Source organism: Rhinopithecus bieti, unplaced genomic scaffold (assembly GCF_001698545.2).
Source record: "Rhinopithecus bieti isolate Rb0 unplaced genomic scaffold, ASM169854v2 scaffold_9899, whole genome shotgun sequence".
NCBI classification, from domain to species: domain Eukaryota; kingdom Metazoa; phylum Chordata; class Mammalia; order Primates; family Cercopithecidae; genus Rhinopithecus; species Rhinopithecus bieti.
In genome coordinates, this window is record NW_016806979.1 from 6,396,670 (window position 1) to 6,420,010 (window position 23,341).

General features: G+C 54.6%; 2 protein-coding genes across 3 annotated transcripts in view; both read right to left on the bottom strand.

The window, feature by feature from the left end:
• Positions 1–5,160, bottom strand: part of SLC5A5 (solute carrier family 5 member 5) — a 22,576-nt gene extending 17,416 nt beyond the window's left edge. The window contains exons 1-5 of one of the 2 annotated variants that reach the window (XM_017879477.1): positions 4,458–5,160; positions 2,940–3,005; positions 2,600–2,651; positions 2,406–2,473; positions 651–805 (exon numbers count right to left, since the gene is read on the bottom strand). In XM_017879477.1, coding sequence (XP_017734966.1) covers positions 651–805; positions 2,406–2,473; positions 2,600–2,651; positions 2,940–3,005; positions 4,458–4,814 — 698 coding nt within the window. In that variant the 5' untranslated portion in view covers positions 4,815–5,160. The remainder of the gene's footprint in view (positions 1–650; positions 806–2,405; positions 2,474–2,599; positions 2,652–2,939; positions 3,006–4,457) is intronic. The other variant, XM_017879478.1, reaches the window with a different exon arrangement.
• Positions 5,161–13,266: 8,106 nt separating this feature from the next.
• On the bottom strand, positions 13,267–16,813 carry RPL18A (ribosomal protein L18a). Its single transcript, XM_017879479.1, has 5 exons — positions 16,710–16,813; positions 15,106–15,285; positions 14,365–14,494; positions 13,557–13,666; positions 13,267–13,412 (listed from the first exon to the last, which is right to left on the bottom strand). The coding sequence occupies exons 1-5, from the start codon at positions 16,725–16,727 to the stop codon at positions 13,320–13,322; spliced, it is 531 nt and encodes a 176-aa protein (XP_017734968.1). The 5' UTR covers positions 16,728–16,813; the 3' UTR covers positions 13,267–13,319.
• Between the last annotated feature and the right edge of the window lie 6,528 nt (positions 16,814–23,341).

Below are 23,341 nucleotides of genomic sequence, written 5' to 3' on the forward strand. Positions count from 1 at the left end.
TACAGGCTTGAGCCACCGCGCCCGGCCAAATTTTTGTATTTTTAGTAGAAATGGAGTTTCACCAGGTTGGCCAGGATGGTCTCGATCTTTTGACCTCGTGATCTGCCCACCTTGGCCTTCCAAAGTGCTGGGATTACAGATGTGAGCCACCGCGCCCAGCTTAATTTTGTATTTTTTAGTAGAGACGGGGTTTCTCCATGTCGGTCATGCTGGTCTCAAACTCCTGACCTCAGGTGATCCCCCCACCTTGGCCTCCCAAAGTGCTGGAATTACAGGCGTGAGCCACCGCGCCCAGCCGCCCCCCCCCACTTTTTTTTTTTTTTTTTTTTTTGAGACAGAGTCTAGCTCTGTCACCCAGGCTGGAATGTGGTAGTATGATCTCAGCTCGCGGCAGCCTTGGCCTACTGGGCTCAAGCAACCCTCCAGCCTCAGCCTCCCGACTACCTGGGATCACAGGTGCCCACCACACCCAGCTAATTTTTGTATTTTTGTAGAGATGGGGTTTTACCACGTTGCCCAGGCTGGTCTCGAACTCCTGAGCTCAAGTGATTTGCCCACCTCGGCCTCCCAAAGTGCTGGGATTACAAGCATGAGCCACCATGCTGGTCCCAGCCCCATCCTGCTGCAGTATCCTCTGCATCTTCACTCACTCCATCACGTTGATCCGGGAGTAGTTCTGGGCCAGGGTAAGCACCTGGTGGGTCCCACCCACAAGCATGACACCGCGGGCCAGGACAACCCAGAAACCACTTAGCATCACCACGACCTGGAACACATCAGTCCAGACCACAGCCTTCATGCCGCCCTGCAGCATGGGACAGAGAGAGGGAGAGGGGCGGTTAGATGGGGGACCTGGCCGTGGCTAACCCTACCTGGCCTTCAGTGGTGCCTGGGACTGATGCCCTTCTATGCCTCAGTTTCCTCATCTCTAAAGTGGGATTAATAATAATACCTTCTTACTGTGTTGTTGTAAGAATTAAGTAAGTTATTTTTATTATTATTTTTTTTTTTGAGACGGAGTCTTGCTCTGTTGCCCAGGCTGGAGTGCAGTGGCGGGATCTCAGCTCACTGCAAGCTCCGCCTCCTAGGTTTACACCATTCTCCTGCCTCAGCCTCCCGAGTAGCTGGGACTACAGGCGCCCACCATCTTGCCCGGCTAGATTTTTGTATTTTTTAGTAGAGACGAGGTTTCACCGTGTTAGCCAGGATGGTCTCGATCTCCTGACCTCGTGATCCGCCCGTCTCGGCCTCCCAAAGTGCTGGGATTACAGGCTTGAGCCACCGCGCCCGGCCAGTTATTTTATTTTTAAAGAAAGGGTTTCTCTCTATTGCCCAGGCTGGAGTGCAGTGGTGTGATCATAGCTCACTGCAGCCTGAAACTCTTAGGCTCAAGGGATCCTCCTGCCTCAGCCTGCGGAGTAGCTGGAACTACAGTAGGTACCACCACATGCCCGATTAATTTTTAAAAAATTTTATGTAGAGATGGGGGGGGGTCTCACTATGTTGCCTAAGCTGGTCTCGAACCCCTGGCTTCAAGTGATCCTCCCACCTTGGCCTCTCAAAGTGCTGGGATTACAGGTATGAGCCACTGTGCTCAGTGGAATTAATCAAGTGAATAAGTGAAAAAGATTTGGAACATGACATGACATATGCGAGTGTCAGTGAGTGACTGCTGCCATTACTATTATTATTATTTTACATTTTTGAGACGGAGTCTCGCTCTGTTGCCCAGGCTGGAGCACAATGGCGCAATCTCTGCGGCACTGCAACCTCCGCCTCCCGGGTTCAAGGGATTTTCCTGTCTCAGCCTTCTGAGAGGCTAGGATTACAGGCATGTGCCACTGCGCCCAGCTAATTTTTGTATTTTTAGTAGAAATACTACTACATGGAGTTTCACCGTGTTGGCCAGGCTGGTCTCGAACTCCTGACCTCAGGTGATCGTCCTGCCTCTGCCTCCCAAAGTGCTGGGATTACAGACGTGAGCCATTGCGCCCTGCCACCATTACTATTATTATCACTATAATGATGATATCACTATCAAGGTCAGACCTGAGCCAGCCAAAGTTAACCCTCCCTGGGACCTCAGCCAACCCCAGGATGAAGCAGGAGCTCACTTCCTGCTGGAAGGGAAGCCAGAAGAGGTGAAAGCCTGGAGCTGATGGGGCCTGGGAGAGGGACCCAGAGGACGAGGTCAGATTGCCTGGATCCAGCCACGCCTGAAGCTACTCTACCTCTAGATTCTCATCAATAAGCTTTTCAGCTCACTTTTCACTATAAAGATGAGGACACTGGGTCCCAGCTGGGACAGAGGCTTCCTCGGGAGAAAAGGGCAAGCCCAGAGTCTCCCCACAAGTGACACAGTGGGCCCGATCTCCCGTATGGAGTGGGTTCCCAGGGCTACTCACCACAGCCGTGTAGAAGGTGCAGATAATTCCGGTGGACAGGAGCGACGCCCAGATGTCCAGCCCGGTCACTATGCAAAAAGAGGTCCCCTGTTAGGCCCCTGGGCGGGGCGCAAATTTAGTTCCCAGCGTCTTGGGTCCTCCTCTCCCTCCCTTTCTCCTCCCAGACACCCTCCCCCGATCTCCCAGAGTCACACCTTGGTTCAGGATGAGGGCTGGTGCGTAGATCACGATGCCAGTGTACAGCGTCTGTAGACAGAGTGTGGAGCGGGTGAACTGAGAGGGCGTCTGGGCTAGTTGGGGATGGGGAGAGGAGGGAGAAGGGTGGTCCCAGCATATGGGCGGGGCAGATAGGCCGGGTCTCGCAGAGTGGAGGCGGGGTCAGGCTGGGTGTGGTATGGGAGGGGACTGGTGGGGGCGGAGTGAGAACGGGAGCGTGGGGCGGGGTCTGCGCGGGGTCTTGAATGGTTGAGGCGGGGCTAGTGAAGGCTGGCGCTCGCTGGACCCTGCGCGGAGGGCGGGGCCGAGGCCACTCACCGTGGCTACAATGTACTGTAACGTCCCGCAGAGCCGCACCGCGCGGCTGAAGCGCATCTCCAGATACTGCAAGGAGGGACTCGAGGTCACCTGGACAGTCCCTACCCGGGAGCTGAGGCCTCTGGGGTCCCTCGCCTGCTCTCTAGGTGGGTCCCTCCCTCTGGAAGCCAACCGCGCTCGCCAGATTCTTGCATGTGGGGGCCCCGTCGCACGCACACACCCGTTTACAGGTGCCATCCCGTGCCTGTGCGTACCCCGTGGACCTGGAGGACTGGTCCATACGTGTGCACGCGCCCTCCCACTTGCGCCTGACGGGCGCGGGCTCCTGGAACAGCCACCGCTCAGCGGACACCGACGTGGCCCACAAGCGCACAGTGTAGACAGCGCCCGGGGCCAATGGTGTTGACCGCCTAGGATACACCTGTCACGATTTTTTTTTTTCGAGACAGAGTCTCGCTCTGTCGCCCAGGCTGGGGTGCAGTGGCACGATCTCGGCTCACTGCAACCTCCACCTCCCAGGTTCAAGCAATTCTCCTGCCCCAGCCTCCTGGGTAGCTGGGATTACAGGCGCGCCGCAACAATGCCCGGCTAATTTTTGTATTTTTAGTAGAGACGGGGTTTCACCATGTTAGCCAGGCTGGTCTTGAACTCCTGACCTCGTGATCCACCCACTTCGGCCTCCCAAAGTGCTGGGATTACAGGTGTGAGCCACCGCGCCCTGCCACAATTTTTTTTTCCTTTGAGAGAAGAGTCTAGCTCTGTCGCCCAGGCTGGAGTGCAGTGGAGCGATATCGGCTCACTGCAACCTCCCGGGTTCAAGCAATTATCCTGTCTCAGCCTCCCAAGTAGCTGGGATTACAGGTGCCCACCACCACATTCGGCTAATTTTTGTATTTTTAGTAGAGACGGAGGTTCACCATGTTGGCCAGGCTGGTCTCGAACTCCTGACCTCAAATGATCCGCCGGCCTCGGCCTCCCAAAGTGCCGAGATTACAGGCGTGAGCCACCGCGCCCCGCCCGGGTCACGATTTTAATCGCTTTACCCTCTCCCCTGAAGGGAGGTCCTGTAATTCGCCCATTTGACAGCTGGGAAACCCAAACAGAGGCACGCCCCTTGCCCAAGATAGAAGAAAGCAGTGAAGCCGGGTTTCGAACCCCGGAGCCCTCAGCAGTCCCCTCTATCTCGCACACGTCGGTCTCCACGCCCGGGCAGGTGGGAGGCAGGTGTGTGTCCACACATGAGTACACACCTGGTGGAGCCGGGCCCCGCCCCTCGCGCGCTTCCACCAAAGAAGCAGGACGCCAGGCTCTCTCTTCCTCCCTCCTGCCCCTCTCCGGGCGCCTGGGGCCTCTTCCTAGAAACCTCCCCACGTGTCTGCCTAGGGGCCCCTTCCGTTAAAGCACCGAGGTGCCATTCGCTTCCTCCTGCACAGCGGCTCAAAGCCCCAGCGCCTCCCCCGCACCGGGTCCCAGCACTGCCAGTGGGGCGGGTCCTGCCCCTGGGCCTCTGTCCGGTACCTCGTAGGTGCTGGTGAGGCCCAGGCGGTAGAAGACGGGCATGAAGAGCAGGGCGGTGAGGACCGAGTTCAGAAGCTGGCCCAGGCACATCCAGAGGAACTTGAGGCCGTAGCGATAGGCCTCCGACGGCACGCCCAGCACCTGCACCGCCGACATGAAGCTGGCGGACAACGACAGGCCCACGGGCAGGGCCGCCAGGCGCCGGCCCCCGGTGAAGAAGTCCTCAGCGCTGCGCTGCCCGCCCCGAGCCAGCCCGACCCATAGCCCAATGCCAGTGGACACCAGGAGCATGAGGGCAAAGACCCCATAGTCCCAGGCTCCGAAGGTGGGCCGTTCCCCGGTCTCCACGGCCTTCATGAGGGTGGGTGAGGAGGCCCAGCGCGTCCTCGGACGCCCTGTGTGTTCAAGCCGGGGAAGCTGGCAGGAGCCGAGGAGGCAGGACCGGGCGGACGGGTAGGAGGATGCTCGGCAGCCTGTCCCCGCTCCGTCTGGGGTGGGAAGCGGCGAGAGGGGCCGGGGCTCCCTGGGTTAAAATCTATGGGTTGTCGATGTCCGTGTCGGCCTCCCTATCCCCGCTCTCTGTCTCTGCCCCTGCTGTCTGTCTGGCCACCTCGCCTCTCACTCTGGGTTCCGCTGTGCCATGCAGCCGGCTGTCTGTCCCTCTCCCTGGGTGCTGTGCTCAGCGCTGACAGCTGGAGGTCGCCTTGGGGCTTAGGGAGCAGCTCGTGATTGTGGACTGCAGATTTATTGGGCTCCCAGGTCACCGCGACTCCGCCTCCAGACCTAGGGGCGGGCAGGACCCGCACCCTTTCCGCCCTGGACTGGGACAGACAGGCCGGGACAGGCTACCTGGTTGGCTGCAGGTGGTGGTATCCGGGAGGGCTCCCAAATGCCTCCCCATCCCCATGCACCCAGCCATCCCCATGCACTGTGATCCCCTGATCACAGCTGTCACTGCTGTTGACAGGCGGGGAAATTCAGGCTCAGAGAGGGCATGTCACTTATCCAAGGCCACACAGCCTGCTTCAGCACTCAAAGCTGCATTGTGCTTGAATACCTTGAGCTATGGGGAGCTCACTTTCATGCAGGACTGGGGTTCACTTTCAGGGTTTCGGGGGACCCATAAAGAAAACTTACCCGGCTTTACCAACCCTGAACTGGCCTACCCCCTTTCTCTGGAGACTTAGGGGGTGGGCACCACTGAACCCCGCTCTTGGGCTAAGCTGGGTGGGAGACATTCAGAGCTCAAGTCCTGAGTGGGTACACACTTGGGGAAGACTTTGCGCCTCCTGGGCCTCAGTTTCCCCATCTGTAAACAAGGATAAAATAGACCCTGCCTCAGAGGAATAAATGGGACCTGTAACAAAAGCCTGGTACATGATAAGTGCCTCATTCATTTATTCCTTTATTCATTTACCGCTTCATTCATTCATTCACTGGTTCCTTTGCAGATATGCACTGAGAGTTGGCCCTGTGCCAGGCATAAATGGATCACTGAGTTGGTGGTGGTGGTGGGTTAAGGTTATGAACCCGAATAAGCGGAGACCATGACCACCAGGGAGGTAGGATCTGTCTCGTCCCTATCATATAGATGAGGAAACCAAGGTTGGGTGTGGGAGAAAGTCTACTGAGGGGGGTCATGCTACCATGAGGACCAAGGAGCTGTCATCTCAGGGCCCTTCTCTGGGGGACCCAGGAGGACTTTGACCTCTGGAGGTTCTGGTCTCTGGGTTCAAGTCTCAGCTCAGCCTCCAACTTTCTGGGTGACCACGCATCTCAAACTTGGTGCCCTTCATAAGCTGGTGGAATCTGAAATCCTGGGGGTTGAATGAAACAGCATCAGAGGCGGGGCATGATGGCTTATGTCTGTAATCCCAGCACTTTGGAAGGCTGAAGTGGGAGGATCATTTGAGTCCCAGAGTTCGAGACTACCCTGAGCAACATAGTGAGACCCTGTCTGTATGAAAAATACAAAAATTAGCAAGGCGTGGTGGCACGTGCCTGTAATCCCAGCTACTCAGGAGGCTGAGGTGGGAGGATCGTTTGAGCGTGGGAGGTCGAGGCTGCAATGAGCTGTGGTCAAGAACTGCACAGCACTCCAGCCTGGGAAGTACAGCAAGACCCTGTCAAAAAAAAAAAAACAAAAACAAAAACAAAAAAACAAAGCTGTGTTCCAGTGCTTCTCGCCATCCTCTGTTGCCCCCTAGTGGCCTCCTCTGGCCTACCCTGCACTGGCCGCTCCAGCTGGGTCCAGCGTTTCTCCACGCGTCCCCAGGTAACCCCCGGACAGTTCTCTTGATCCCTCTTCGCTGTGCAAGGTGGGCCTGTCCCTCCTCCCGGGGCTGTGACACTGCGGCTGCTACACGGGCACCTGTTGCCGGCTGGCGCGTACCTCCTGCCCTCGGCAGGAGAGTGCGTTGGGCACCAAATTCTCCTTCCACCCTGGTCAGGCATCCTCCTGGAAACCCGGTTGGAAAAGGGGAGATCTGGCCGGGCGCGGTGGCTGCCGCCTGTAATCCCAGCACTTTGGGGGGCCGAGGCGGAAGGATCTCTTGAGAGCCATTCAAGACCAGTCTGGCCAACATGGTGAAACCCCGTCTCTGCTAAAAATACAAAAATTAGCCGGGCGTGGTGGAGGGCGCCTGTAGTCCAGGAGGCTGAGGCGGGAGAATCGCTTGAACCTGGGAGGCGGAGGTTGCAGTGAGCCAAGATTTTGCCACGGCACTCCAGCCTGGCGACAGAGCGAGACTGTGTCTCAGTCAATCAATGAATCAATCAATGGGAGATCCCAGCGGGATCCCCTACTTGCAAAGCCCTGCCGACCAATGTGAACATATGCAAATTGTGCAAATACACGCAAATGGACCCCTTCTCTCCAGGGAAGTTCTGGGAAGGCATAGCTTCTCTTCTTCCCACCGTGGGGGCCCAGGCTGCGGCCAGAGGCCTGGGCTGAGGCGGGTTCATTGAGTGCATACTGTGTGCAGGGCCCTCCGCCAGGTGCTGGGGACACAGCATTATCCAAGTGGATGCACCCCAGGGTGGTGATGGCCCTAACCTCACCAGCAGATAAATACTAATTTCAGCCCAGCGCTGTGGCTCACACCTGTAATCCCAGCACTTTGAGAGGCTGAGGTGGGAGGATCGCCAGAGCCCGGGAGGTGGAGGCTGCAGTGAGCAGTGATCACACCACTGAATTCCAGCCTGGATACAGGGCGAGCAGAGACAATCACGGGGTATCTTCTGGGCCTTCGTAAGGGGTGTAGATTTTATTCTGGGGGTGCTGGGGAACTCTAGGAGAGTTTGGAGCAGGTGAGGAGTCCGATGAGATTTCTAGATTCTGAAAAATGGGTCATATCCAAGTGGCGGGAGTGCGGTGGCTGCCAGGTGGGGAGAGGAGGGAGCATTTGGAACGCACTTTGGAATTCCTAAGGAGGACTGGAGTGAGGGCCCCTGCAGAGTGGGCGGGACCATCTCCTGCCCTAGGGGAGGGAATTGTGAGCCTGGAGAGGAAAAGCAGCAGAGTGGGGAGAATCAGGTCGCACCTTCATTGACTGTGATTCCAATCATAGGAGCGGGCAGCAGGACCCCAGGATGTGAGTTGGGAAGGGCCTAAGGCCGCAGCAGACAATGTGAGCAGAATGTGCAGGAATGGGAGAATGGTGGCAGTGTTGGGGAGCTGTACCCCTCCCCTTGGTTCCCTGGGAGATGCAGCAGGGGTTGGGGTGAGAAGTTGTGAGCTGCTGTGACTGCAGCATGACCTGCTGGGTGGCCCTGGATATCAATTCTCCTTCTGCAAGCTAGGAGCCACAGTGGGACTTGAACCCACGCCATGGGGAGCCAGAATCTGTCCTTGAACTTCAACTCTGCACTCAACAAGTGCAAAAAGGCCAGTTTCAGTGGCTCATGCCTGTAATCTCAACACTTTGGGAGGCCAAGCCAGGAAGAAGGCTGGAGGCTAGGAGTTGGAGACCAGCCTGGGCAATATAGTGAGACCCCAACAGTACAATTTTTTTGTTGTTTTTTTTTTTGTATTTTTAGTAGAGAAGGGGTTTCACCATGTTGGCCAGGCTGGTCTTGAACTCCTGACCTCACGTGATCCACCCGCCTCTGCCTCCCAAAGTGCTAGGATTACAGGTGTGAGCCACTGTGCCCAGCCAAAATTTTTTAAAAATTAGCTGAGTTTGGTGGTGTGCACCTGTGGTTCCAGCTACTAAGGAGGCTTAAGCAGAAGGATTGCTTGAGCTGGGGAGGTTGAGGCTGCAGTGAACAGTGATTGCGCCACTGCACTTTAACCTGGGCGACAGAGGGAGACTCTGTCTCTAAAAAAATAAATAAATGCAAACTATTTTTCCTTGTTGCTGCTGCTGTCTGTAAGATTCCATAATTCAACTGGGCACGGTGACTCACGCTTGTAATCCCAACACTTTGGGAGGCCCAGGCAGGTGGATCACCTGAGGTCAGGCGTTCAAGCCGATCCTGGCCAACATGATGAAACCCCATGTCTACTAAAAACACAAAAAACTAGCCAGGCATGGTGGCGGGCACGTGTGATCCCAGCTGCGCGGAAGGCTAAAGTAGGAGAATTGCTTGAACCCAAGAGGCAGAGGTTGCAGTGAGCTGAGATCGTGCCATTGCACTCCAGCCTGGGCAGCAAGAGTGAAACTCCATCTCAAAAAAAAAAAAAAAAAAAAAAAAAAAAATTCCGTAATTATAAGTCCTGATACTCAACTGTGAGTCTCAGATTCTGTGATTCTTATATAGTCTCTCTTGGTTGCAGGAACTGGGGCTGGGGTCTCTTGGGGTCCCTACTCGTCTGTCCTGCTTTGGCACTGCCCTTGTCCCCATTGGTTCTGACTCAGGAGTAGAGGTGCAGGGCGGGTCAGGGAGGGGAGGCTTTGAATGTCGCTCCCCCATGGATCACAGCCCTACCGAGGTGACACCTGGCACCTTGACAAGACCAGGAATAAGACCCAGGAGCGCCTCGGCACCTGAGGAGGTGGGAGGAGTTCCTGGATTCCTGCCCTTGTTTATCCTTGGGTTAACTGGATGAGCCTGGGTAGGACCTGTCCCGCTCCAGACCCCAGCAGACATCCAGGCTCTCCCTGGCCGGCCTCTGCCTTATTGGCCCCACTTACAGCCACGCGAAATGACCCATTGCTGCCCAGCCCCAGGGCTTTCGCTCTGGTTGGTGTTGTACCTCCTCTCCTCAACAGCCAGGAGCAGTTCTTTTTTGTTTATTTTTGTATTTGTTTTTCTGAGGCAGGGGCTCACTCTGTTGCCCAGGCTGGAGTGCAGTGGAGAGGTTATGGCTCACTGCAACCTCAATCTTCTGGGCTCAAGTGATCCTCCTGCCTTGGACTCCCAAGTAGCTGGGCCTACGGGCGCACCACCACCACACCCAGCCTCTGCATGGGATTGTGACTGCTCTTTTCCCTCCTGAGAAAGAACCAGGGTCTGTCTATTCCTTCAAGCACCCACACTGGAATTAACACAGGCCCCTGCACAAAGTAGGGGCTCAAGGACGATTGAGGCTGCAACAAAGGGATGGTGTGTGTGGGGTGAGGGCGGGCGCGTGGAGTTTGGGTAGAGAATTGGATATGACAGATGGGTGGATGGGAAAATGGATGGATGGATGGATGGATAGATGTATGTATGTATGTATGGACTGGTGGGTAGTTGGATGGGTGAATGGATGGATGGGTGGGTGGGTGAATGGATGGATGGATGGATGGATGGATGGATGGATGGATGGATGGATGGGTGGGTGGACTGAGTGGATGAATGGATGGACAGGTAGCTGGTTGGATGGTGGAGGAATGTGACTGAATGGAAGGATGGTGATTCACTGGGGGTGGGGGAATTCAGTGGTAGAGGAGCTTCTGGGCACATTTACGAGAGGCTGAGTAGATGGCAGGTTGGTGTTCTGTAAGTGCATTCATCCTCTGTCAATGGCTCCTCAACCATGTCTCAGCTGGTTGGAGCAGAGCTCTCCCAACTGGTTCCCAGGCTGCTGCCACATGGTTGAAGCCCTGCAGGGGCTCCAAGGCACAGGGAGGGGACTGAGGTGGAGACGAGGGTGTGCAGTGAGCTTTGGTGGGGCCCTGAGCCTTCCATGCCTTCCACTCTCCTGATTTCTCATCCTCCAACTCACCTAATATCACCTCGCCTGCCCCGCAGCCTAAAGGGATCATCACCCTCACTGTATCCAGGAAGAAATGGCTCAGAGTGGGCAGGGACTTCCAGGCAGTTATCATGGCCCGAGTCCACAGTGCCACGCCCTGCTTCAGGCCCAGCTCAAGATAAGGTCACATCTTAACAGAGCAGCTCCATTATAGCCTAAGCAGGACTCATGTTTCCTCCCCGTGTTCTAATCAAAGGGGTAGAAGGGTCAAGCCTTAGGGAGGGGGGCAGCATTGCACAGGGTCAGGTACCCGAGATCCTTCTCCCTCACTGCTCCTATGTGTTGCTTCTTCATGGTCCACAATGACTGCTGGAGCACCAGCCATCATGCCCACACACCAGCCAGACGCGTTCTTTCTTGGAAATGGCCCATCACTGCTGTATTTTTGTTTTGTTTGGTCTCGCCCTATTGCCAGCCTGGAGTACAGTGGCACGATCGTGGTTCACTGCAGCCTCAACCTCCAGGCTCAAGTGGTTCTCACACCTCAGGCCCCCAAGTAGCTGGGACTACAGGTGTGCACTACAGCCAGCTAATGTTACTTGGTAAAGACAGGGTCTCACAATGTCTACCAGTCTGGTCTCAAGTGATCCTCCTACCTCAGCCTTCCAAAGTGCTGACAGTCATGAGCCACACCTGGCCACTGCTATGGAGACCAGGAAATGTATTTTCTTTTCTGGGTGGCACTAAGTATGAAGATTCCCTCACGGAGAAAGGAGAGTTTGTACTAGAAACCACAAAAGATGAAATTCAGGCAAAATCTTGAAATTTCCAGTTATCACCCCCCCCACCCAATATACTCTGAGGAACATCAAAGGATATCCTGGGCCAGGCAGGGTGGCTCATGCCTGTAAGCCCAGCACTTTGGAAGCCGTGGCGGGTAGATCACAAGGTCAGGAGTTCAAGACTAGCCTGGCCCACATGGTGAAACCCCATCTGTGCTAAAAATACAAAAAATTAGTCAGACATGGTGGCAGGCACCTGTAATTCTAGCTACTCTGGAGGCTGAGGCAGGAGAATCCCTTGAACCTGGGAAGCAGAGGTTGCAGTGAGCTGAGACCGTGCCACTGCACTCCAGCCTGGGAAACACAGTGAGAGTCCATCTCAAAAACAAAAGTAATTCTGGAAAAACATATGATTTTACCCAAGCTTTTGCCCACATATGTAAAGAGCTTTTACGAAATAAAAAAGGATACCAGAGGAAAGTTGAGTCCCTCCTGGATACACTGGGTGACACACATGGCCCCTGCCCTCTCAGAACTAGTGGGGGATAGAAATCAAATATAGCCCAGTCCCGGGAACCCGGGACTGTTTCACAAACTCGAGTGAGTTTCACAAACTCACTGTTTCACAAACTCGAGTGAGGCCAGCCTGGGGGAAATCTGTGATATTCCAGGCAAGTGCAAAGGCCCTAGCGTGGGAAGGAACCAGTTGTTGGGGACCCATGGGGTTCTACGGTCTACAGGGCTGTCCCCAGGCCTGGGTCTTACCCAGATGGTTGCTTGTGTGCTGGCCCTGCCCAGGCTCTGGGTGCCTCTCAGGTGAGGCTGAAAGAGGCCTGGTTTCCTGGAAACCACACAGCAACTCCAGAGGTGAAGACTGTCCTTGCCCTGAGTGTGGTGGTGCCCCTGTAGTCCCAGCTACTTGGGAGGCTGAGGCAGGAGGATCACTTGAGCCCAGGAGGTCAAGGCTACAGTATGCCATGATCTCTCCACTGCACTCCAGTCAGGGTGACAGAGCAAGACCCTCTTTCAAAAAGCCGTAACTGCTACCTAGTCCTGGCTTCCTCCTGATCCTGGGCTCCCTGGGACAAAGGAGGGCCCCACAGGCTGCCCCCAGCAACTGCACAGCAGCACTTCCCACATCAGTGCGGAACCTGATGTTCAGATCAAGACGGCAAGTCCTAGAAGGGCTGCTGGCCCAGAACAGGGTTGCCCAAGGTCACACAACAAAGGATGGGTGGGGGCCTGAGCTCTTGGCTGTGTCTCAAGCTTCTCCAACGCCAGCTTAGCCTCCACCTGACAAGACGGACTCAGCCAGGATGGGATTAGTGTCATGCCTGGAATTTTCCAGGCCTGAAGCGGTTTCTTGGAGACAAGTACCTGTGGTGAGTCCTTGACCTCCTTGGGCAAGATTAGGGCGTCATCTAAGAGGCCCCCAACCAGCGAAAGAGAAAAACAGCCTCCAAGCAGCAGAGCGCGCCCCTTGGGTGCCCTCTTGTGTCTACTCTGAGAACTTTGGGGACTGAGGGGAATCCCTAGGGAGTGACTCCCAATCCCGCTATCTAGGGAGACTCTTCCTGGTCCAGACTCAGGCGGGAAGCCTCAGAGGCCTGTGTCTGACAAGGCAGCTAGGACAGATTTAGGGGCCCAGGACATACAGTACTCCTGCAACTAGTAGCCCAGGGATGAGCAGGGCTAAGAACTGACCAAGCAAGAGGGAGCTCAGGGGTGGGGGCTCCTGGAGGGCCCACTCCAGGAGAGGAGGATGTGAGAATTTGTTTGTTTGCACTGAAAACCCCTCCTAAGATAGAGAAACAGCAGCTCAGCTGCGCCCCAGGAGGTGACTGGGCCAGCCTCTCATAGCATCCCTTTGACCTCTGCCGAGTGTGCAAAGAAAACATGCGGTGAGCACCAGGTAATTCCTGAGTTTATTTGGGGCACACCCAGGCGAAGGTCCTGCACCTAAAAGAAGGTGTTGGGCCTCTTGGTGGTGAAGCGTGGCTTGTGCTGACGGCGCAGGACCCGGTGGGGCAGCGGGAACTTGATCTTGGAGTCCTGTGAGGAGGGGAGGCAGGTTGAGGGGTGTTGGAAGTCTCTTAACACCCCATCCTGTGGGGTCACTGAGGTGTAGCCGCCCCCCACTGGGCTCCTGCGTCAGAGCAGGTGCTTCCCTCCAGGGGAGTCCCCCAGGGCACTTACGTGGAACTGCTTGACAGCCGGCCGACGGCACTTGCTGGCTGCGATCTCCTCCACCTTCATGATTTGAATGGAGTGGGCCCGGGCGCGGTGCCGGGCGCCCATGTCTCGGTCTGTGGAAAGGAGGGGGGGCAGTGTAACGGTGTTGCCTGGGCTCTGGGCATTCAGCAAACCTCCTGCTTAGTGCCTGCCCAATGACCTGGCACATCCTGTTGGTCACAGCAACTGCCTGAGGGCTCAGGGCTCACAGGAAGGTGGTAGTGAGGAAGCGATATAGCCCAAGGCCTGGGTCCCAGCAGGCACTGGCCACTAGAGTTGTAGAACCTCCAAATTCACTTTGAGGGGCACAGCCACAGCCCCCCAAAGGCGACGAGATCCGCTTGCTGTTTGCACCTCTGTTTAAACCACCGCTATAAGAAACAGTGATTCTTGGGTTTAGGTGCAATCAGGGAGGTGTGGGGGTCTCACAGACACTGGCGGGTGAGTGAGCCAGGGAAAAGGTGCCAGCTCCCAACAGTGGGCAGGGGTTGAACTCGGTTCTAAGTGGGTCCCAGAAAACAGTGGTGAAGCGGACCCCAGTCTAAACAAGGTGCAGACCCAAAATGGGAGTTTCCGGATGAGACGTGATTTACAACTGAGCCTGGCAGGGCTCTCAGAAAAGGGCATCTGGGGCCTGGGGCATCCTCTCGTCCTCCTGTGCCCCGCCACCAGCTCTGAGACTCTCCTGCCCTGGTAGCCTCTGGCATTTGCCCTGCCTCAGTGTGAGGGAATCAAGGAGCGTCTAAAGCCAGAGGCAGGAAGCACAGCTTACAGCACTGGGTGACAGCGCCCGCAGTGGTCAGGTCCCGGTATTCCCGGTACATGTTGTGGGTGCCGCTCCGGGAGTCATAGCGCAGCCAGATTCCGAAGTTCTTCACCCGCAGTGGGGACTTCTCAAACACCTGCCGAGGACAGGCCACAGGGAGAGGTGAGCCGGATCCGCCCTAGCCCCATCCTCCTGAACCCTCGGCCTCTAAAGCACACCCCAGCCTCCAGGCCTACCCTATGGCCAGACTGTTGTGCCTCAGTTTCCCAGCCCCATCCAGCTTCAGGAACCCTTGGGGAGCCTGCCAGGTAAGGGAACTTTCCATGCCAACAGCCTGAAGTCCAGGCTTCCACCAAGGACACCAACCCAGTCCAGATGCAGTCCCTGAACTCAGGTCTCCTGGGACCTGTCTGGGCTAAGTTAGCTACCACCCACTGACCGGATAGCCATCGTCTCTCCTCACTTGATAAACAGGGCCCAGAGAAGACAGCACCAACCAAGGTATCCCACCATGCCACCCACCCCCTTCCTGCATCCCTGGCTTTCTAATCAGGGAAATGGCACATAAGCTCTGCTCCAGTCCCGTGACCCAGAGAGAAACACGACCCATGGCTCTGATGTCTGATGTGCTGGGATTACAGGTATGAGCCACCGTGCCCGGTCCATGTCTAATTAATTCTTGAGATGCATTATGCCCCATGAGGCGCAAATCCACTCCAGACCCACATGGCCCCGGCCTCCCCATACCTGCCCACAGTAGACAATCTCCCCTGAAGACTTCTTCATCTTCTTTAACTGAGATACGAAGTACCAGAAGCGGGACTTGGCGACGACATGATTAGGCGCAAAGATTCGCATGCGGTAGAGGGGTGGTGTGTGGCATTTGGGGGTGGGCAGGCAGCGACCCACCACCTTGTACTCTCGTAGCTGAAAGGAAACAGGACTGAGATTAAGGCCAGCACACACACCTGGCAACTGTGGAGATTCACCTCACTTCCTTGCCTGCACCCGATGACCACAGATTCAGGCAGCAGGAGGCAGGGCCACCCCAGGGCCTCCATGTGGATTCCTGGTGTTTGTGGGTCACACTCCCCACCACAGCTTTATCCACAAAAAGAACTGAGGAGAGGGAGGTCGCCAGGGAGGATTAATTAAGTTGCCTGCCTGGCCTTTGCCTGGGCTAAGGGTTTCAGACCAGGAAAGCTGAGGCTTAGTTAGACCCACAGTCTCCTTTCTTCATGCTGCAGTCCTGAACTGCTTTGCAGTCCCCGTCAAACAGCTACTCTGCACCTCATAACATCCAGCCAACATCTTCTTTCACCCTGAAGCCCACAGGCAGTGACCAGTATGGGATCTCACAGCCCATTCCAGGCAGAACTAGGACAAGACCTCAGGTCTCTCCCCAGTCCTGGGATCCCTGCACTGTTGCCATGCGAGCTGCGGCTGCCTCCGTTTTCCCAACTCCAATACAAACGTTTGGCCCAGGGAAGGCTCCCGGTTTACAGATGCAGAGATGAGAATCTTTGGTCAAGTTCAGGCTCTGCTACATGGCACAAAGAAACCACCTTTGAAACTGACTCGTCAGCTTTTTACTAGTATCAATGAAAAACAGTCACAAATTATCGCAGACTGTTCCTACTTTTACTGTGAACCTGCCCCACCGGCCTCGGCACCACACGTTCAGGAAGCATCTGGGGCCCGGGGCATCCTCTCGTCTTCCTGTGCCCCGCCACCAGCTCTGAGACTCTCCTGCCCTGGTAGCCTCTGGCATTTGCCCCTGGCAATGGGGCCGGCCCCTTTAACAGCAAGGAAACTGAGGCTGGAGATCTGGACATAACACATCCACTCCATGGGAGTCCGGGTTCTCCTATCTCTGCGCCATAGCGCCGTGTGGTTCTATCCAGTACGTGTCACAGCGTTAAGCCTCACGCTCCCCGTTTCGGCTCATTGTCAGCAATTTTCATCTGCTTCTCACAGCCATTCCGGGAAAAAGAAAATACTACTGCTGCACCACCACGTCCACACTGCAGACAGGAAAACAGAAACTTGGCGGCTTGACGAAGTGCCGGGACTCGGGCCCCCACGCTGCGCGACTTATTCCTTCCTCCGGGAAGAAGACCCGGAATCCTTGGGCCCCCGCGATCCCTGAGCTGGCCCAGGCCACCCATCGCTCTCTCCACGCGGCGCCCACGACGGCCGCCATGTTGACTGCAACAAGAGAACGCGGCGCGCGGCCAAGCAGGACCCAGACAGGAGCGCGCGTCACCAACCCGACCCACGCCACCTCTGCAGACCCCCGATGGGGCCCGTGCCCCATCTCTTGGCCCCCTACCGCGCCGCGCTCGTCTTACTGTGCCAGAAGCCTTCATGGCGTTCTCTCCACTCTCGCCGCCACCAGCAAAAGGAAGTGCCCTCTTTCGCGGAGCCGTTCACCAGGCCTTCATTACCGGAAGACCCGCCCTCCCAATGCCGCACGCCCATTGGCTTCTCTGCCCCGCACTCAAAGCGACCCGCGTCTTCATTGGCTACGGATCCACCTACTACTCAAAGCTCGTCCTCTCTTCACAGCGAGACTTCGTTTCCCAGAAGGCAACGAGGCAAGTACCACCTGTTCCACCACGACCGTAACGGAGCGTCGGCGCGCGCGGCACGCCGGGAGTTGTAGGCACTCCGCCAGTCCCGGCTGCAACTAGGGGCGGCGGCGGGCGCCGCCGGCAGGATGCCTAAGCATTGAACTGGACCTCGGGTAGCTGCGGTGTTTACGGTGAGATGCCGATGCTTCACACTCTGGGCCTCGTCCTCCAGGGAGGTGTGTTACAGAGGTCTCCAGCCAGATACCTGAGGGTTCTCATCTGTAAAACTGGAATACAAATTATATGTTTTTCTCCTAGCGATGTTGCAGCACGAATATTGAGTAAGCGCTGGAATGCCGTTTTTATTTGGGGTCCGATTTGTGTTTCGTAGCAGGTGGGATTCAAACCCTGTCTGCCTGCCTCCAGTTCATAAAGAACCTGGGGGAGCAGGGGTTGGGGGAGAGCGCGCGGAGAGCGCGAGAATGGATCAAGATCCAGCCGCCCACTTTGAGGGGCTTGGACAGAAAGAAGCCCTCCTGGGGATGAGGACGGAGACCAGATATGAAAAAAGAAACAGCCGCAAACAAGTCCCTGATGACAAGGCTGTGAAGTAAAATTAAGAGGAAAGAGGCAGGAGGCTGAGGCATGAGAATAATTTGAACTCAGGAGCCAGAGGTTGCAGTGAGCCGAGATCGCGCCTTTGCACTCCAGCCTGGGCGACAGAGTAAGACTCTGTCTCAAAAAAAAAAAAAAAAAAAAAGAGCCAGGTAGGTGCGGTGCCTCACGCCTGTAATCCCAGCACTTTCGGAGGCCATGATGGGTGGATCACGAGGTCAGGAGTTCAAGACCAGCCTGGCCAACATGGCGAAACCCTGTCTCTACTAAAAATACAAAAATCAGCCAGGCGTGGTGGTGGGCGCCTGTAATCATAGCTACTCAGGAGGCTGAGGCAGGAGAATCGCTTGAACCTGGGAGATGGAGGTTGCAGTGAGCCGAGATCACGCCATTTCACTCCAGCCTGGGAGACAGGGCAAGACTCTGACTTGGAAAAAAACAAAAAGAAAAAAAGAAAGAAAAAGGACAGCAAGTATGCAATTTTTTATTTTCATTTTCTTATTTTGCATTTCAGGTTCTCTGAATCTGGTTTTGTGGATTCAAGTCACTACTGGGTGTGATTTTCTTTTCTTTACTTTTTTTTTTTTTTTTGAGACGGAGTCTTACTGTGTTCCTCAGGCTGCAGTGCAGTGGTGAGATCTCGGCTCACTACAACCTCTGCCTCCTAGGTTCAAGCGATTCTCCCGCCTCAGCCTCCAGATTAGCTGGGATTACAGGTGCCCACCACCATGCCCAGCTAATTTTTGTATTTTTAGTAGAGACGGGGTTTCACTATGTTGGTTAGGCTGGTCTCGAACTCCTGACCTCAGGTAATCTGCCTGCCATGGCCTCCCAAAGTGTTGGGATTACAGGCGTGAGCCACCGCACCCGGCCCAATGATTTTCTTATTCCAGTATGGCTTGGCTGCCTTCACCTCCTTTGTGCTGTTAATGTCAAACATATTACCTTTCTCTATATTATAGACCCAACAATACAATTAATATATAGTTTTTGTTGTTGTTGTTTTGAGATGGAGTCTCGCTCTGTCGCCCGGGCTGGAGTGCAATGGCGCAATCTCAGCTCACTGCAACCTCCGCCTCCTAGGTTCAAGCGATTCTCCTGCCTCAGCTTGCCAAGTAGCTGGGACTACAGGTGTGCACCACCACGCCTGGCTAATTTTTGTATTTTTAGTAGAGACATGTTTTACCATGTTGGCCAGGCTCGTCTCGAATTCCTGACCTCAGGTGATCCACCCCCCCTTGGCCTCCCAAAGTGCTGGGATTACAGGCATGAGCCATTGCACCCAGCCTGTTTTATTGTCTGTTTTGTTGTTTTGAGAATCCACCTGCCTTGGCCTCCAAAAGTGCTGGGATTACAGGTGTGAGCCACCGGGCCTGGCCAATATATAGTTTTGTACAATTGCTTTTTAAATGTGTTAAGAGGCAAGGATAGAATAAATTTGCATTTATGCTATATTTTATTTTTATTTATTTTGAGACAGGGTCTCGCTCTGCTACCCAGGCTGGAGAGCAGTGGCGCAATATTGGCTCACTGCAACCTTTGCCTGCCAGGATCAAATGATTCTCCTGCCTCAGCCTCCCAAGTAGCTGAAATTACAGGTGTGTGCCACCATGCCTGGCTAATTTTATTTTTAATTTTTAGTAGAGACAGGGTTTTGCCATGTTGGCTATGGCTGGTCTTGAACTCCTGACCTCTAGTGGTCTGCCTGTCGTGGCCTCCCAACATACTGGGATTACAGGCATGAGCCACTGTGGCTGGCAGATTTTATTTTTATTTTTTTGATACAGGATCTCACTCTGTTGCCCAGGCCGGAGTGCAGTGGTGAGATCTCCGTTCACTGCAGCCTCAAACTCCCAGGCTCAAGAGATTCTCCCACCTCAGACCTCCCGAGTAGTTAGGACGTGTGCCATGAAACCCAGCTAAGTTTTGTATTTCTTTTCTTGAACTCCTGACCTCGTGATCCACCTGCTTCCGCCTCCCAAAGTGCTGGGATTACAGGCATGAGCCAACATGCCCGGCCAAGTTTTGTATTTTTTGTAGAGACAAGGTCTCTCTATGTTGCCCAGGCTGGTCTTAAACTCCTGGACTCAATTGATCTGCCCACCTCAGCCTCCCGAAGTTTTGGGATTACAGGCATGAGCCAAAGCACCTGGCCTTATGCAATCTTTTAAAATTACATACATTACCTTTATATGTGTTCTTCAGATTTTCACATGGATTGGAATAAATGTCTGGGGTCCCTTGTTTTCAGCCTAAAGAAAAATTTCTTTTTTTTTTTTTTTTTTTGGACGGAGTCTCGCTCTGTCGCCCAGGCCTGGGTGGCAGTGGCCGCGATCTCAGCCTCACGGCAAGCTCGGCCTCCCGGTTTACGCCATTCTCCTGGGCCTCAGCCTCCCGAGTAGCTGGGTACTTACAGGCCACCAGCCACCTCGCCCGGTAGCCTTTTTTTGTATTTTTAGTAGAGACGGGGGTTTCACGCTGTTAGCCAGGCAGGTCTCGAACTCCTGACCTCGCTGATCCGCCCGTCTCGGCCTCCCAAAGGTGCTGGGATTAAGGCTTGAGCCACCGCGGGCCCTGGCCAAGAATTTCCTTTTTGGGCAGGGGTGCGGTGGGCTCTCGCCTGTATCCCAGGTCTTTCGAGGCCCAGGTGGGGTTGCCGTCCACCTGACGGTCAAGGAGCTTGAGGCACCAGCCTGGCCAACACGGTGAACCCGCCCTTCTGTTTAAAAAATTACAAAAATTAGCCGGCGGGCGCCTGTAGTCCCAGCCACTTGAGAGACTGAGGCATGAGAATCACTTGAGCCTGGGAGGCGGAGGTTGCAGTGAGCCGAGATCACGCCACTGCAATCCAGCCTGGGCAACAGAGTGAGACTCTATCTCAAAAATAGATAAATAAAAATAATAATAATAATAATTTTAAAAGATTGGTATTTCTTGTAAGATGGGCAAATTAACTTTTGCACTAAAATCTTTAGCCCAACTGTAACACAGGTGGTTAGTTACCCAGTCCCTTCCTGATGGACACTTAGACTGTGAAAATTCGGAAAACTGATGGGTGTGATGAGGGACAGGGAGGCCAGAGGAGCAGGTCAGCCCTCCTCTGCCTGGGGTCTTCTGGGCAGGACGTGAGGTGAGAGGCGACTCTATTCGAACAGCGCTGCCGCGAATGTCCACCAGGTGGCAGCAGAACCCCGTCCCGTCTGCGGTGGCCCAGCTGAGGCCAAGCGGAAGACTGTGGAATGATATACAACCAGGTTCAAATCCCACCGATGGTTCGCTGGCCGCGTCGCCACTCTGGGCCTCAGTTTCCCCTTCCACACAATGAGGCCAATGATAGTCGCCAGCTTTTAGGGTTGTTGTGAGATTTAAATGGCGTCTGATTGTTTGGACTGGGGAGCCTGTCCCTGTTGAGGCCCTGTCCCTCCCTCTGTGCTGGAACTCACCACTCTGGCCTTAGTTAGGCTACAAGCAGGTGGAAAGAGATCCTGGAAAGGGCAGAGTGCAGCCTGGAGCACAAATTGGATCCTAGGACAGCAGGAGAGGGGCAGGAAAAGGAATTTAGGGAGGATGGGGAGGAGGAAGAGGAGAGGGAGATAGATCCCTGAGACCCAGCCCTGGCCTTGGGGCCTGGTGCTTCTGCCTTCAAGGCCTGGGTTGGAGCAGAGGGAGGGCATGCCAGGGTGGGGAAGGGCACGGGTTGTGATGTGCTGACTGTTTGTTTCAAAGCTTTATTATTTTTCTTTAGTTTTTTTTTTTTTGAGATGGAGCCTCACTCTGTTCCCCAGGCTGAAATGCAATTGCGTGATCTCGGCTCACCACAGCCTCTGCCTTCCAGGTTCAAGCGATTCTCCTGCCTCACCCTCCAGAGTAGCTGGGATTACAGGCGCCCACCATCATGTCCGGCTAATTTTTGTAGAGACAGGGTTTCACTATGTTGGCCAGGCTGGTCTTGAACTCCCGACCTCAGATGATCCTCCCACCTCGGCCTCCCAAAGTGTTGGGATTACAGGCATAAGCCACTGTGCCTGTCCCAAAGCTTTATTATTTTTCTTTTTGGCTAGGCACGGTGGCTTACATCTGTAACCCCAGCACTTTGGGAGGCTGAAGCGGGCAGGTCACTTGACGTCTGGAATCAAGACCAGCCTGGTCAACATGGTGAAACCCCGTCTCTACTAAAAGTACAAAAATTAGCCAGCCTTTTTTTTGGGGGGGAGGGGACCGAGTTTTGCTCTTGTTGCCCAGGCTGGAGTGCAATGGTGTGATCTCGGCTCACCGCAGCCTCTACCTCCTGGGTTCAGGGGATTCTCCTGCCTCAGCCTCCCGAGTAGCTGGGATTACAGGCATGCGCCACCACATTCGGCTAATTTTACTTTTTCAGTAGAGATGGGGTTCCTCCATGTTGGTCAGGCTGGCCTCGAACTCTCGACCTCAGGTAATCCGCCCACCTGGGCCTTCCAAAGTGCTGGGATTACAGGCATGAGCCACAGTGCCCAGACTTTTTTTTTTTTTTTTTTTTTTTAAATACAGAGTCTCACTGTCACCCAGGCTGGAGTGTAGTGGCGTGATCTCGGCTCACTGCAACCTCTGCCTCCCCAGTTCCAGCAATTTTCATGTCTCAGCATCCCGAGTCCCTGGGATTACAGGTACCCATCACCACAACAGGCTAGTTTTTGTTTTTTTATGTTTTTTTTTTTTTGAGACGGAGTCCGGCTCTGTCACCCAGGCTAGAGTGCAGTGGCGCAATCTCCGCTCACTTACAAGCTCCACCTCCCAGGTCCACACCATTCTCCTGCCTCAGCCTCCAGAGTGGCTGGGACTACAGGCGCCCACCATCATGTCAGGCTAATTTTTTGTATTTTTGGTAGAGACGGGGTTTCACTGTGTTAGCCAGGATGGTCTCGATCTCCCGACCTCGTGATTCACCCGCCTACGGCCTCCCAAAGTGCTGGGATTACAGGTGTGAGCCACCGCGCCCGGCCCAGTTTTTGTATTTTTAGTAGAGGTTGGGTTTCACTATGTTGGCCAGTCTGGTCTGGAACCCCTGACCTCAAGTGATCTGCCTGCCTCAACCTCCCAAAGTGCTGGAATTACAGGAATGAGCCACTGTGCCCGGCCCAGGCCCTGACCTTCCACCCCGTCCTCTTCTGCCTCCAATTGTTCCTGATCCCTGCTCCCATCTCTCCCAAGAGTCCTCCTCTGAATTCATTTCATTCATTCATTCATTGAGTACTTACTGTGTGGACACATGGCACAGGGGACACAGCTGTGACTGGGACAAACAAAAATCCCAGACCTGGGAGAGTTGAAAGGGAAAAGATGGGGAAACGGGAAAAACAAGATACATAAGAAAAATGAGCCAGGCATGGTGGCTCTCACTTGTCATCCCAGTGACTCGGAAGGCTGAAACGGGAAGATTATTTCAGGCCAGGAGTTCAAGACTAGCCTGGGCGACATAGTGAGATCCCATCTCTAAAAGAAAAGTTTCGGCCAGGTCTGGAGAGATGGGTGGATCACCCAAGGTCAGGAGTTCAAGACCGGCCTGACCAACAAGGTGAAACCCCATCTCTACTAAAAATACAAAAAATTAGCCAGGTGTGGTGGCATGCATCTGTAGTCCCAGCTACTCAGGAGGCTGAGACAGGAGAATTGCTGGAACCCGGGAGGCAGAGGTTGCAGTGAGCCGAGATTGAGCCACTGTATTCCAGCCTGGGCAACGGAGGGGAGACTCTGTCTCAAAAAAAAAAAAAAAAAAAAAAAAAAAAAAAAAAAAAAAAAAAAAAAAATTTAAAAAAAAA